Source organism: Medicago sativa, chromosome 5 (assembly GCF_051527215.1).
Source record: "Medicago sativa cultivar Bolivia chromosome 5, Bolivia_mono, whole genome shotgun sequence".
Classification (NCBI taxonomy): domain Eukaryota; kingdom Viridiplantae; phylum Streptophyta; class Magnoliopsida; order Fabales; family Fabaceae; genus Medicago; species Medicago sativa.
This window is the reverse complement of record NC_140753.1, coordinates 13,490,925-13,506,004: the sequence shown is the minus strand read 5'-3', so window position 1 is coordinate 13,506,004 and position 15,080 is coordinate 13,490,925. Positions and strand designations below refer to the sequence as shown.

The following is a 15,080-nucleotide window of genomic DNA, read 5'->3' as shown; positions in this document are numbered from 1 at the left end:
CATTAACATATTCACAATGTTGGGTAGACATATGACATGCTTACCATATTCAAAGGGAAATCCATGCAGGCACCACATGCTCTAAACCATGATTAACAAGTGATAACCACTTGGTAACACCACACAAACATTGAGCTTTACCATTTTCTTAGAACTAAAAAAGAAACAAACAACAAATTAAAGAGCAATTAAGATGGCAAGCAAATACCATGTTCGCTCAAATAGTTTTCCTTCTCAATCTCATCCAAGCACCACTAGAATTGAACAAGAGTTAACAAAAATGAAGACATGGGAAGCCACATCAACATCCACATCTGATTCAATTACCAATGGCCTTTTCTTTCTTGAAGATTTGTATATTTCATTGGAGGATCTTCTACATATGTCATCAACACAAAAGGCCGTTTCTCACCATCAAGGTGAGAAAATTGTGGAAGAGTTGTTGGATGGTTCGGTGAAACTTTTAGATATATGTGGCATCACAAGGGACACCATGTTACAGATTAAAGAAAATGTTCAATCACTTCACTCCGCTCTTAGAAGGAGAAAGGGAGATTCAAGCATCGAAACAAGTGTAGTTGAATATAAATTATTCACAAAGAAGATGAGGAAGAATGTCGCAAAGTTGATCACATCTTTAAAACATATGGAAAGTAAATTTGGAGCTTCCTCACTATTAGATCAAGATCAAGACCTTGTTGCTGTGATTACAGTTCTTAGAGAGGTCGTTGCAATGAACTTGTCTATCTTTCAATCTGTTTTGTCTTTCTTGGTTGGATCTTCATCAAAGTCAAAGGCAACCAAATGGTTGAAAGTGACAAAGTTGATGCAAAAGAGGGTATCATGTGAAGAGAACATGGAGAATTTCAATGAATTGCAGTGTGTGGAAGCATCTTTGAGAACCCTTATAAGTGAAGGTTCTAATGTTGCACACGAAAGATTTGAGGCTTTGGAGAATGCAATTGAAAGTATAGAAAATGGTTTAGAGAATATATTTAGGCGTTTGGTTAAAACTAGAGTCTGTCTTTTGAACATCATAACTCTATCTTAGGGATCTGCTGAGTATAGAAAAATTTTGCACAGTCAATTTGTATATAAATATGATGTATACAATTCAATAGCAATACAATCAAATAGAAACAACAGATTTTTGTTCTATATTTCTGCCCCTTTATTTTGATCTGAAGTTTTATTTTGAAGTTACACTTTCCATATCTCAAAGTCATAGATTTGATCAAAATGCTATGTTTCCCGACAAATAGTATCCCGAAGACGTCACGATAGTATTCAAAGCATGAAAATAGGAATCCAATAAAAACTATTAGAACTTCACCGTATCTTATATTTGCATTGGTTTCCGTAATGAGGATATCAAGGAGCAAAGGGTTTCATTGGTTTCTTGAAGACCAAGTTGATTTTACCCAAAAATACCTACATAATAAAAATTTAAGAATATTATTATAGCATTTAGTACTTTTGAAACTTGCCCGGATCAACATATATAATCGGATCATAATCTGGTAACTATAAGATAATGCAAGAGGATAGATGTTGTTTTTTGGATTTCCAAACTGTTGAATTTGGATTTCCAAATTCTATTATCTACCGAAGTTGTTACTAGGTTGAGTCACGACCAGGTCGCTCTCTTTAAGACGTTTCGTGGCACTATCAACCACGCCGCCTCCAGGATAAAACAAGCTCAGCTACAACTGTTCGATTAACTACTGCACTGTAGTTAATCGTTCGAGAATTACACCTTCAAATATGGTACTAAGACCACTCTTTAATACTAAAACCAATTTAATATGGTATTGTTACCACTCTATTATGGTAATATGGTGTTACCACCATTCTAACCTTAATTTCTCCAAAGTATCAATATGGCACTACGACCACTCAAATATGGTGTTACCACCATTTCTCCTCAAATAAAAATATTGAATAATTTATATATACCGTTAAGATCATTCTTGATTCCGACGGGACATTGTTTATTCCAAATAAGGACTATGATGGACATATATTTTCGAAGGAACTGTGAACTTAAGACCATTCTTAATTCTGAAGGGACATTAAACCGAAAAGGGACTATGGTCTTAAGAACACTCTTAATTCCGAAGGGACATAAAGGAGTAGAAAAAGGAGAAGGACTTGTTAAACAAGTCAAAGGAGGGAGAAAAGATGAAAGACTCGTCAACACGAGTCAAAAAAGGGAGAAGAGAGAAAGAGTTCCCAACAACTCAATGAAACTCTTTGGTGTGTGGAATGTACTGTGTGAGCTCTCTATTTATAGAAAAAATTCACAACTAATAAGTGAGAAACTTTGGGAACAAGTAATACATTACTTTGTCATTAAGTAATTCACATATTAGATCTAGTACAAAAATATATTATATTATGTACCAAAATATTTTAGCAAAACTTGGGGACTAAGAAAGCACTTTCTAATAATGATTAAATTAATTATTTAATTTATCATTTCCAAAGTACAAAAATATCTCAATTGAGTACCAAAATATATTATATTTAGTACAAAAATATATTATATTATGTACCAAAATATTTTAGCAAAACTTGGGGACTAAGAAAGCACTTTCTAATAATGATTAAATTAATTATTTAATTTATCATTTCCAATAATATATATATATATATATATATATATATATATATATATATATATATATCAATATATATTTTTCTCTAGTGCTTATGTACCCCCATTAATTAGAGGTACACCCTCACTATATAAACACTACTAATGTTACTAATGTGTGTGTTCCATCTGATGTGGGACTTCCACTTTTTTCAATTCACACAACACTAGTTCTACCCAACATAGGAATTTGTGTTTAGTCTTTTTGCTCAATTTCCACACATGTTCCAACAATAGATTACTATATCAATCAGATGTGTTATTATATATCTTTTTATAATTATAATATTGTTATATTAACTCTTGATATAAAATTATGCAGATGTAATCATCACTCTGCGGTAGTTATTAGAATTATTCTGTGCTGCACCCTGTTAGATAAACGAAGGAAGATTTGGAAGGGAATAATATATTCACTGGAAGCTACTTTTTCAATCTCTCTTTTGAGTTTTCTATTTTCAAAAAAAAAAAAAAAAAAAAAAAAGGCAACAGGGATTGGCGACAGACTTAATATTATTACAATGTACGCTGACAATCATTATGCAATAGGCTTATAGAATTATAAAGGTCTCCAGAAGAAATTGTTGGAACATGTGTGGAAATTGAGCAAAAAGACTAAACACAAATTCCCATGTTGGGTAGAACTAGTGTTGTGTGAATTGAAAAAAGTGGAAGTCCCATATCGGATGGAACACACACATTAGTAGTGTCTATATAATGGGGGTACATAAGCACCAGAGAAAAATATATATTGATATATATTTTATTATTTGGAAATGATAAATTAAATAATTAATTTAATGCTTTCTTAGTCCCCAAGTTTTGCTAAAATATTTTTGTACTAAATATAATATATTTTGGTACTCAATTGAGATATTTTTGTACTAGATCTAATATGTGAATTACTTAATGACAAAGTAATGTATTACTTGTTCCCAAAGTTTCTCACTTATTAGTTGTGAATTTTTTCTATAAATAGAGAGCTCACACAGTGCATTCCACACACCAAAGAGTTTCATTGAGTTGTCGGGAACTCTTTCTCTCTTCTCCCTTTTTTGACTTGTGTTGACGAGTCTTTCATCTCTTCTCCCTCCTTCGACTTGTTTAACAAATCCTTCTCCTTTTTCTACTCCTTTCTGTCCCTTCGGAATTAAGAGTGTTCTTAAGACCATAGTCCCTTCGGTAATATATGTCCCTTCGGAATAAAGAGTACTTTTAAGATCATAGTCCCTATTTGGAATAATAATGTCCCGTCGGAATAAAGAATGATCTTAACGGTATATAAATATTAAAACAATATTTTTCTATTTGAGGAGAAATGGTGGTAACACCATATTTGAGTGGTCATAGTACCATATTGATAGTTTGGAGAGCTTAAGGGTTAGAATGGTGGAAACACCATATTTGAGTGGTCTTAGCACCATAATAGAATGGTAATAATACCATATTAAAGTTGTTTCAATATTAAAGAGTGGTCTTAGTCCCATATTTGAAGGTGTAATTCTCGAACGGTTTTCTATAGTGCAGTAGTTAACCGCACAGTTGTAGCTGGGCTTGTTTTATCCTGGAGGCGGCGTGGTTGATAGTCTACCTTGCACAATTTTGGGTAGTGCCACGAAACGTCTTAAAGAGAGCGACCTGGTCGTGACTCAACCTATTAACAACTTCGGTAGATAATAGAATTTGGAAATCCAAATACAACAGTATGGAAATCCAAAAACAACAATTTTAAGACGTTTCGATTTGACTGTCTACCGAAGAAGTTACTTATTGAGGTTCAATTGTCCCTAAATATATTAAGGATAAATCAAGCTATTGAAATACATCTTTTGACTGAAACGATGAAGTGGTTGTTGTTTTAAATAACAACACTAAAAAATTCAAATACGTTGAATTTGTTTGAAATATGGTTTCGAAATCAAAGCCATATAGTGAAACAATAATTTGTTACAAAACAAATTATTGTTACAGAACCAAACGAGTTTATCTTGTTACAAAACAAAAGAAACGAGCCAAAAAAAAATGTTTGGAGCTGAAAATAAAAAAAAATGCGAGCTGTCACGTAACAAGCGATGTGAGCTGAAAAGAAAATGTTTGGTTCCGTTTGTTACTAAACAGTAACAAGAATTGATAAAGTTTTTTTTATTGGCTGGTACTTACGTGAGTTATTGTTTAAAACAATAACAAGAATTGCCATAAACTTTATGGCATATTGGGTATATAGACATGTTGCATGTTCTAAAAATAAGAAAGAATCTGAATTTCAGATTTCTACTGAATAAGACTGAGTTGACTCAGACTTAAAGAGAGACTTGTGTATCATGCATTCTTGTGGAAAAAGACTGCGTCTTTGATGACATGTTCAAAATTAAATTCTCCTTCTATTTTATAAGTTGTGTGATTTTAATATTTGACATGTGAACAAGCGTTTAATTTTAAACTTGAGTAACTTGGACTTAATTCCAACGTTATATGATTAGTCAATTTTATTTATTGCAGTCAAGAAATATGAACCAAAAGTTCATATAGATCAGAATTTAGAGAATATGAATCTCTAAACATAATAAATTATGATATGTGTGAATTTGATGACACATAAATTAAAAATGATAAAATGATGTTTTTATCATATTTATTGATGACTGTGAATTTTGGAAAATAAAATTGATATGCTTGATATGTTCAATTTTTATAACGAAAATTGAAATTTATAGAGTACCCAAGTCTAAGAACAAAAATTCTAATTAAGAAATTTTTGAAGAAAAGACAATCCGACTTGTCTTATTTTTGAACTTGGGATTGTCTGAACTATTTTTGGATTCTGGACCCTGAGAATTGAACTCACTAGTAGAGCCTATGAATGTGTATTCATTAGGTATGTTATAAATAACGAAGCATATAGGTTTTAGGACCTAAATGTTAAAGTGATCATAGAATAAAAAGATGTTGATTTCTATGAAGTAAGTACCCCTGTAAATTAAAGAATAGTGGGGGCACTAGTGGGGGTAAACTAAATTCCCTTCTAAAAATTAAGAACTAGTGGGGACACTATATCTGATCATATTTCAGTAATCAGAAATAGTTATGAAAACATCATACGAGATGTTATAGAACCTCAAGGAGGTAAGAAAGCTAAAATTGCTAAAGAGTATGAACTTGGTTTATACATTGGAAGAAGATTCATTAAGCCTTAAATAAGATATATCCTCATTGGATGTTGAATTTGGCAAGAAGCAATATACGATGAAATGGATTTTCTAGAGTCTAACAAAACATGACACTTTGTTGACTTGCCTCATAGTTGCAAAATCAATCGGTTGTATTTGGATTTTGGAAAAAGGAACTAAAACCTGATTGTACGGTTGATGAATACAAGGCTCTCCTTGTAGTCAAAGGTTTTAGACAAAGAGAAAAATATAGACTTCTTCGACATTCATTCACCAGTCACGAAAATCATATCCATAAGAGTACTAGTCCCTTTAGCCGCCGTTCATAACTCGATAGTACTCCAAATGGATGTGAAAGTTGCCTCTTTTTATGGTGAACTAGAAGAAGAAATCTATATGAAACAACCTGAAAGTTTTGTGATTCATGGACAAGAAAACAAGGTCTGTAAGTTAGATAATTATTTGTATGGTCTAAAATAAACTCTTAAGGAATGACATGAAAAATTTGACATTCTAATGCTATCGAATGAGTATAAAGTGAATGAAAGTGACAAATAATAGTTGCACGATCATAAGTCTCTATAAAGACGACTTGCTTATATTTGATTTAAAGATTCATGTTATGAATCATGTGAAATCATTGTTTATCAATAACATTGATAAGAAAGACCTAGACAAAGTTGAAGTTCTTAAGGAAATATTATTATTTCACCGTAAACTTGCAATCATATATTATGATCTAAGTGTAAGAACACTTGAGATGGAGTTAAACAAATAAAATATGCAAGCATCATTGGCAGTCCTTAGGTAAGCCACTGAATGTATTAGACCCGACATTGCCGATGTCGTAAAACTCTTATGCAAGTTTACTAGTAGACTGATGAGAAGCATTGCCATGCTATAGAAAGAGTCATGAGGTGCCTTAAGAAGACTATGACTCTAGGATTACTTCATGAGGAGTAACCTATTGTACTTAAAAGGTACAAGATATAAAATAGAACATCTTTCAGATGAATATTTAGCGACTAGTGTTTGCATATTGAGCATCACTAGAGGAGTTGTTTGTTAAAACAAATGATATTGACTCAGTCCACTATGGAATGAATCTGAGATGAGAACACTAGAGAAAACTAGTGGAGAAGCAAGTTGACAAGATGCTTGCTAATTGAGATCCCTTAGTGGATAAAACCGTTTCCAGAAGTGTTAATTTATTGTGATAGTCTGCAGCTATTACAAAATTGAGAATCGTTACCACAATGGTAAGAGGCGATTATTAAGGCACGAACACATAGAGAAATAGAGAGCTAGCTACTCTCAAAAGGAACGGTTAAAGTAGATCATGTACTTACTGATAAAGAATTAGTTAATCCTTTGACGAAAGGAATTACTAAAAAGAAAGTCCTAAACACATCCAATAGGATGGGACTAATGCCCAAAGGTCACAAGTGATGGTAACCCGACCTACATGACTGGAGATCCCAAGAAATAGGTTCAATGGGTAATAACAAGTCACAAGTGATAGAACATGCTATGTTAAAAGTAAGAAAGCATGATTCCTGCAGCGATAGAAGGATGAGATAATAGAAACTCTTAATGAGATCTATACTCTATTTGGAGTAGAGTACATAGCTACAGGAGTACTCTTGATAGACTCACCTATACGAATGTGGAACTAAGGGCCGGTTCCTATGGGATTTGGGGCAGAATACCTAGAGCGTTCGTTAAAACAGGGATACACGTGCAAGGCCATAAACGCACGGGCTTTTAGAATACACCTTATGAAAAGGTTTGTGTGTGGGTTCTATGTTTGAGATAGAGTTCAATGCTGTAAGCAACTCTTGTTAATCAGAATTTTACTCGCTATGCAAAGGTTCAAGTTGTAGGCGACACCTTTGTTTACTAGCAAATCTTATGGAGACGTTTTTGACGTTATTTATGAAACCATTTTTTAAATTCAAGTGGGGGATTGTTGGAACATGTGTGGAAATTGAGCAAAAAGACTAAACACAAATTCCCATGTTGGGTAGAACTAGTGTTGTGTGAATTGAAAAAAGTGGAAGTCCCATATCGGATGGAACACACACATTAGTAGTGTTTATATAATGGGGGTACATAAGCACTAGAGAAAAATATATATTGATATATATTTTATTATTTGGAAATGATAAATTAAATAATTAATTTAATCATTATTAGAAAGTGCTTTCTTAGTCCCCAAGTTTTGCTAAAATATTTTTGTACTAAATATAATATATTTTGGTACTCAATTGAGATATTTTTGTATATGTGAATTACTTAATGACAAAGTAATGTATTACTTGTTCCCAAAGTTTCTCACTTATTAGTTGTGAATTTTTTCTATAAATAGAGAGCTCACATGTAACGCCCTCCTTTTTATTTAATTATTTTAATTAGTTTTAGAATATATTTATTTATTTATATGATGTATATGAGGGATATATGATTTGTTGAGATTAGATGTCTTTTTATAATTTAGTTAATATATTTTGTTGAGTGATATTTTGTTATGTTATATGTTGGTATTTACTAGCATAATATATTTGTTAATTGTTATAGATATATATTTGTTATTTGGTGTATTATTATATATTTAGTAGAGAAATATTATTTATTAGAATATGAGGATTATTAGTGTGAGTGGATTTGGGGGTTAGAATAGAAAGAAGAGTAAGTTGTTGGGCCTAAATAGATTTGGGAAGAATATTTTAGTATTATAAATAAGAAAGCTTGGGTTAGAAAGAGTTTTTATGTTAAACCGCTTTTTGGAAAAGAGGAGAACAAGAGAGAAGAGAAGAAAGAGGAGAACTCAGAGAGAACCCTAGGAATGAAGAATGCTGCTTTGAGATTTCAGAAAAAACAATCTAAGGTAAGGGTGAGACTATCTTTCACTAATATTAGGTCTTTGAATCATTAGATTGCATCTAACATGCTTTAGGATGGGTTTGTAAGGGGGAGTTTTATTCAATTTAAGGATGATATATTCATGTGGTTAGGGATGAGTACTTAACCTCCACTGTTTTTCTTAACCCTTTTTTTTGTGGTAATTTTCAATGGAGTCGTTAACATAAATAAGATGTTTTATGGATTATAGACTTGAGTTTTGAAAGTCATATGAATATGTGTCTATATAAGTTACCTTTGCTTGCAGTATACACAAATTCACCATACTGTTTGTATTTCATATTTTCATAATGGAAAAAAAAAAGTCAATGGCTTTACTTTATTGTCTGTGCAATAATCCTCTTGTATATGATTTTCTTTCTTTTTAATAATGATGACGAGCAGACATTATAAATATTCTTAGTTACTCGTTTTCTTCTCATATTAGCACATGTTGTTACTTGTTAATTAATTTCCCTCTTTATATGAATGCATTATTATTTATTAATAGTGTAAGCTAGCAGCTATACCTCTAGTATGAAATTGTGGCTTTGAACCTTGTTGTAGTGTTACCTTATTTATCTTCAGTTCCTAATCTGAGGGATAGTGGCCTTAAGCAATGTACCTAACTGTGAGAAGTATAGTTAAGAGTCCTAATTGTGAGAAGTATAGTTAAGAGTTTAAGAAGTGATTTCCTCAAGACATTGGTAAGTCTAAAACAAAAATTAGTTACGTGAGCCTATGATAATTATAAAGAGAGATATGGAGAAGAAGAAATTAATACCCCATATACTGGTTTTGAAATTAATCCAAAAGAAGAAGAAGAAAGGTATGAGTTAGTCCACTGTCCAAATATAGAAACCAATACCCCTTATAGTTCTACAGTTTAGTGTTCTCTTGGGAATTCATTACTTATATAGTTACTTCAAAAACATTCTGAAAAGGAATTCATCATTCATAGAACTTTATTATATATTTGGGCTGATGAAAATACTATTTGAATATAGAACCAGTACCTCCCATATTCATATGTAGCGAAAGAAAAATGTTATAGAGAGTGGCGAACACATTGGATCATCGTAGAACCATAGAAGATTTATAATAACAGGAAATTAACAAGTATACCTGTAACCATAAGAGTTGTATGTGCAAGAGTTGTATGTACTATCTAATGATATTTAAAGATGGGTTATATAAAGATGTGATATTGTTATTTATGCACTATATGTGTTAATTATGATGCTTATGATGGTGCGATGTTTAAGATGTTGTTGATTATCATTTGATGTTGTTGTACTATGATGCTGATATGAGATGAATTATTTATATGCTACATATATTGCTGAGTCTTATTTAAGATGTAAATGTCGGTCTAAGTCAAAGAGTTGTAAGATGTTCATGAAGTTTCTAAGACGTAAGATGTTGAGTCCATGCATACTCATTTATAGATGAGGGCTCATGCCCTTGAGCGACGATGGAGCTTTTGCTCAACCACGACGATGGAGCTTTTGCTCAAACACGACGATGGAGCTTTTGCTCAACCATGACGATGGAGCTTTTGCTCAACCACGACGATGAGGGCTTATGCCCTAAAATGGTACCACATGCATTTGCATTTCATGATGATTCAAGATGGTTTAAGACGTTAAGAGTTGCATAGTCGAGTTTAGATGCATTGTCAAGTCAAGTTGTTAAGTTGTGATGTTTTAACGAATTACTTTGTGATGTTTTAACGAATTACTTTGTTATGTCTTTTAGTATGATGATATGTGACGATGACTGTGACTGCTATTTGATGATATTTTGCTAAGATAAATGATGATGTTTATGTGTTTAATTATAGTTGTTAAATTATAAGATGTTTATGTTGTTAAATGTAATTTATGATTTATAAGCTTAATATTATTGTTTGAGAAATCTCACCCCTTCTGCGTATATGTTGCCTCGACCGTGGGTAATGTGCAGGTAATAAAGACTAACTGTGTTCGTGAGTAGACTCCTCACATCGTGTCTAGGATGCTCTGATACGTAACGGGATGGGGATTTTAATACTATTTTCTGTTCCTTTACGTATTGCTTTTGAAGTTTAAGAATTATTTTTGAACTAAGATTTATGAGACTTTTATGATGAGGCCTGCGTGCCAAAGACATTTATGTTGTTGAAATAATTCCGCTGCGAAGTTTTAAAGATTAAGTTGAATAATTTTGAAGGATAAATTGTTATCTATTCTATTTTACGATTTATAAGAAGTGTAGCATTCCGTTTATGATTGAAAAATACTCTGATTTATTATGAAAATTTTACGTTGGGAAACCGGGGTGTTACATCACACAGTGCATTCCACACACCAAAGAGTTTCATTGAGTTGTCGGGAACTCTTTCTCTCTTCTCCCTTTTTTGACTTGTGTTGACGAGTCTTTCATCTATTCTCCCTCCTTCGACTTGTTTAACAAGTCCTTCTCCTTTTTCTACTCCTTTCTGTCCCTTCGGAATTAAGAGTGTTCTTAAGACCATAGTCCCTTTTCGGTTTAATGTCCCTTCGGAATTAAGAATGGTCTTAAGTTCATAGTCCCTTCGGTAATATATGTCCCTTCGGAATAAAGAGTACTTTTAAGATCATAGTCCCTATTTGGAATAATAATGTCCCGTCGGAATAAAATGATCTTAACGGTATATAAATATTAAAACAATATTTTTCTATTTGAGGAGAAATGGTGGTAACACCATATTTGAGTGGTCATAGTACCATATTGATAGTTTGGAGAGCTTAAGGGTTAGAATGGTGGAAACACCATATTTGAGTGGTCTTAGCACCATAATAGAATGGTAATAATACCATATTAAAGTGGTTTCAATATTAAAGAGTGGTCTTAGTACCATATTTGAAGGTGTAATTCTCGAACGGTTTTCTATAGTGCAGTAGTTAACTGCACAGTTGTAGCTGGGCTTGTTTTATCCTGGAGGCGGCGTGGTTGATAGTCTACCTTGCACAATTTTGGGTAGTGCCACGAAACGTCTTAAAGAGAGCGACCTGGTCGTGACTCAACCTAGTAACAACTTCGGTAGATAATAGAATTTGGAAATCCAAATACAACAGTATGGAAATTCAAAAACAACAAAAATTTTAAACAGAAAGTAATTGGAAGACAGTGTGCATGGTTTTGATTCGATATTGATGTTGAATGTGAGCATATGTTGATGTCTACTGCAGAAGATCAAAGATCCAATGCATTCCACCTTTGAGGTGTTCACTTAGGCTTGCTCAAAGATATGATAAACAAACTCTGAACCCTATAAACTCAGATGCTACCATTTCTACGTTTAAAGTTTAAGACACAAAATGGTGAGTGGTGACTTGGCAGCATATTTTTCTTAGTCCCACATCGCTAATAAGAGGAATTAGATGAGTTTAGAGTTATATAAAAAGAAGCTTAATCTATGTTTAAAACAATCTTTGCGCTTGGGGCAATGACACAGCTAGTGAGGTTCTAACCGAAGCGTGTCTATTGCTGGTTGAAAACTATTTCCAAACCCCCTCTTAGACTAGGGTTCAACTCTAGTCTTCGAGAATTTCTGGAAGGACTCCCTTTGGGGTAAAGTCCTACAGTTTTAGAAAAGAAACGGAGAGCCAGTTCTATATTCAATGTAAGGTGTCTAATTTCTCAGAACAATCTTATCAGCCTTATTGAGAAGCAAAAGACACCTAATGTTATGGATAGTATATAATTTCAAACTGGTCAAAGAAACTTAGCAGTAGAACAGTCTAGTAGCCCACCTGTCAATGTTCACTTTTGGTTGTCTAAATCATAGGGCGTCCAAATCATTTGTGTTTTTGCTCTTAATCCAATGTGAAGATCTCTATGGTGTTTTAGACTCCCTTCATGACCTAAGAGTCGTATTACAGTCAGGTTTGACTAAAGATTACGGACTCTTGTATCAAAAGTCTATCTTGTAATATGGATGTCGGGTGACGTGTCCTGTTGATGCTTGCGAGTCAATGAGAGTACAATTGTGTGTGGATGAAAGCTTCCACTTGAGAACTAAATACCTGCATTTTTTGGTCGTTCAAAAGGTGGGATCTGATTTTCACGAAGTACCAAAATTGTTGGAATATATAGAGCGTGAGGGAGCTAGTGGTAGGGACACACATTCGTGATGAGCATATTGTAGGAGGAGACACATTAGTGATATGGTGAAGCCTTCAATATTATTGACATTGCATCTCAAAGGCTTAAAGGCTTGAATACAATTGCACCCATATAAGTCTATTTATAGGAGCTTATAGATGTTTCTAGAACTAGAATAATCTAGGCCTTTGTTTGCCTTTTCTACATTAGAATATTATGGATGTTTCTAGGCTACAACTCAACCTAGACATTAATGGAACAATCTAGAAACATATAATAACTTTAAGCTTATTCTAGTTTTCTCTAATGTATTCTAGAAATATCTAGAAATGTGCATCATATTTCAACACTTCTCCTTGATGCATATTTCGAAAACTTCAAATGTAGTACGTAGTTGCTCAAACATAGATGCGTGTTATCATCTCCTCCTGCATTGATACTCTTCATAGTTGATCAATTTGACATGATAGAAAATTTGTGCCACCTCTTGCCATAATATTTGTTATTGGTCTCCTTGCCAGTCTTGTTGAAGACTTCTGCATGGACCATTCTTCCTCCTTAGTTGCATGTGAATCTCCTTGTCGACATTGTTGAAGATTTCTGACAGGGAGAATTTCTTGTCCATAGTTGCCTGTGAGTCTCCTTGTCACTCATGTAGTAGATTCTTGACAGGGACTCATTCTTGCTCTAGTAGTTACCTATGCTTGTACTCAAGTTAAGCATCAGAGGTCACAGGTCTCCATTTATATTTATTGCCTGGACTTGTGCTCTATTCGAACTTGAGTGTATTATTCGCCATAGGTCTTCGACATTAGTCAGACTTGAACTTTAGAGGATCGGGATGTTAGGCTACCTGAACTCCTCTATAGCCTTCTTAGTTTTTTGTTTGAACTCAAACAGAGTAGAGCCTTATGGCTACATGTACTCCTTTTGTGTTTGAGTCATAGACTGAAAATTTCTACTTTTGGAGAATTCATGTTGGTGACACCATATTTTGCTACGCCCTGTTAATGACCGAACGCAGCTCTGATACCACTGTTGGAATATATAGAGCGTGAGGGAGCTAGTGGTAGGGACACACATTCGTGATGAGCATATTGTAGGAGGAGACACATTAGTGATATGGTGAAGCCTTCAATATTATTGACATTGCATCTCAAAGGCTTAAAGGCTTGAATACAATTGCACCCATATAAGTCTATTTATAGGAGCTTATAGATGTTTCTAGAACTAGAATAATCTAGGCCTTTGTTTGCCTTTTCTACATTAGAATATTATGGATGTTTCTAGGCTACAACTCAACCTAGACATTAATGGAACAATCTAGAAACATATAATAACTTTAAGCTTATTCTAGTTTTCTCTAATGTATTCTAGAAATATCTAGAAATGTGCATCATATTTCAACAAAAATACACTCTCCATACCATTCTCTAGCATTTCAATGGCATTTTCCATAGCCTCCAATCTTTCATGTGTAGCCTTAATCTTCATAACATTAGTATTACTACTTAAAATGTTGCTTAAAAATGCTTCCACACGCTGCAACTCATTGATATTCTCAAGTTCTCTTCACATGATATTATCCTCTTATGCATGATAAAAGAGATTAGAAGAAGACATGCATGTTTCGCACAATGAATTCCCTAAGCGCTCTAGTAAAAACAGTGAGCTCATGATCTTCATTAAATGATGGTGATACTCCAAATTCTCGATCCATCTTCTTCAGTGTTGTTATCAATTTCCTAACAGTCTTCATCTTCTTAACACTCTCTCTATATATAATAGCAAGCAATTCATGCTTCATTCAGAAAAATAAAAATATGCAGCACATGTGAGTTTTCCTTAAAATTTGGTAAACTTGTCACATTTATGCCAAACATTGTGCGTTATTATACAAGCCATAACAGTATTGAAATGTATTTGAGGTGTATAATTAACTGGCATGTCCTCTAAGTTTTGGTAAACAAAAACTTCATTATCACTTTGTTTCTAATATAAAAAAAGGTGTTGCTTTTGGTTCGGAGGCATCTATTGGCTGGCATGTTCCACTGTTGAGGAACTAGAACTGCTAAGTGGTTTAAAGAATGAATTTTGGAAAGATGAGATCCAGATCTTGTGGGATATATATGATCAAAAGACAGACAACGATTTCAATTGTATATCAATTATTTTTAGTAGCACAAAATAATGGATTAGTTGGTTGTGTATGCACGAGTGGCACGTAA

The 15,080-nt window shown here is 33.4% G+C and overlaps 1 protein-coding gene, 1 non-coding gene and 1 pseudogene across 2 annotated transcripts; 2 read left to right on the top strand and 1 right to left on the bottom strand.

Moving 5' to 3' along the window:
- The first annotated feature begins 193 nt into the window (after positions 1-193).
- LOC146920243 (uncharacterized) lies at positions 194-1,158 on the top strand. The gene has a single exon (XM_085710712.1). The coding sequence runs from the start codon at positions 194-196 to the stop codon at positions 1,049-1,051; it is 858 nt and encodes a 285-aa protein (XP_085566838.1). The 3' UTR covers positions 1,052-1,158.
- Positions 1,159-12,175: 11,017 nt separating this feature from the next.
- Positions 12,176-12,326, top strand: LOC146920242 (U4 spliceosomal RNA). The gene has a single exon (XR_015012906.1). It is a non-coding gene; the product is annotated as a U4 spliceosomal RNA (small nuclear RNA).
- Positions 12,229-14,831, bottom strand: LOC146920241 (uncharacterized; annotated as a pseudogene).
- Between the last annotated feature and the right edge of the window lie 249 nt (positions 14,832-15,080).

Excerpts from the sequence above, each read along its gene's own strand:
- LOC146920243 (XM_085710712.1), top strand. The coding sequence starts at position 194 with ATGGCAAGCAAATACCATGTTCGCTCAAATAGTTTTCCTTCTCAATCT.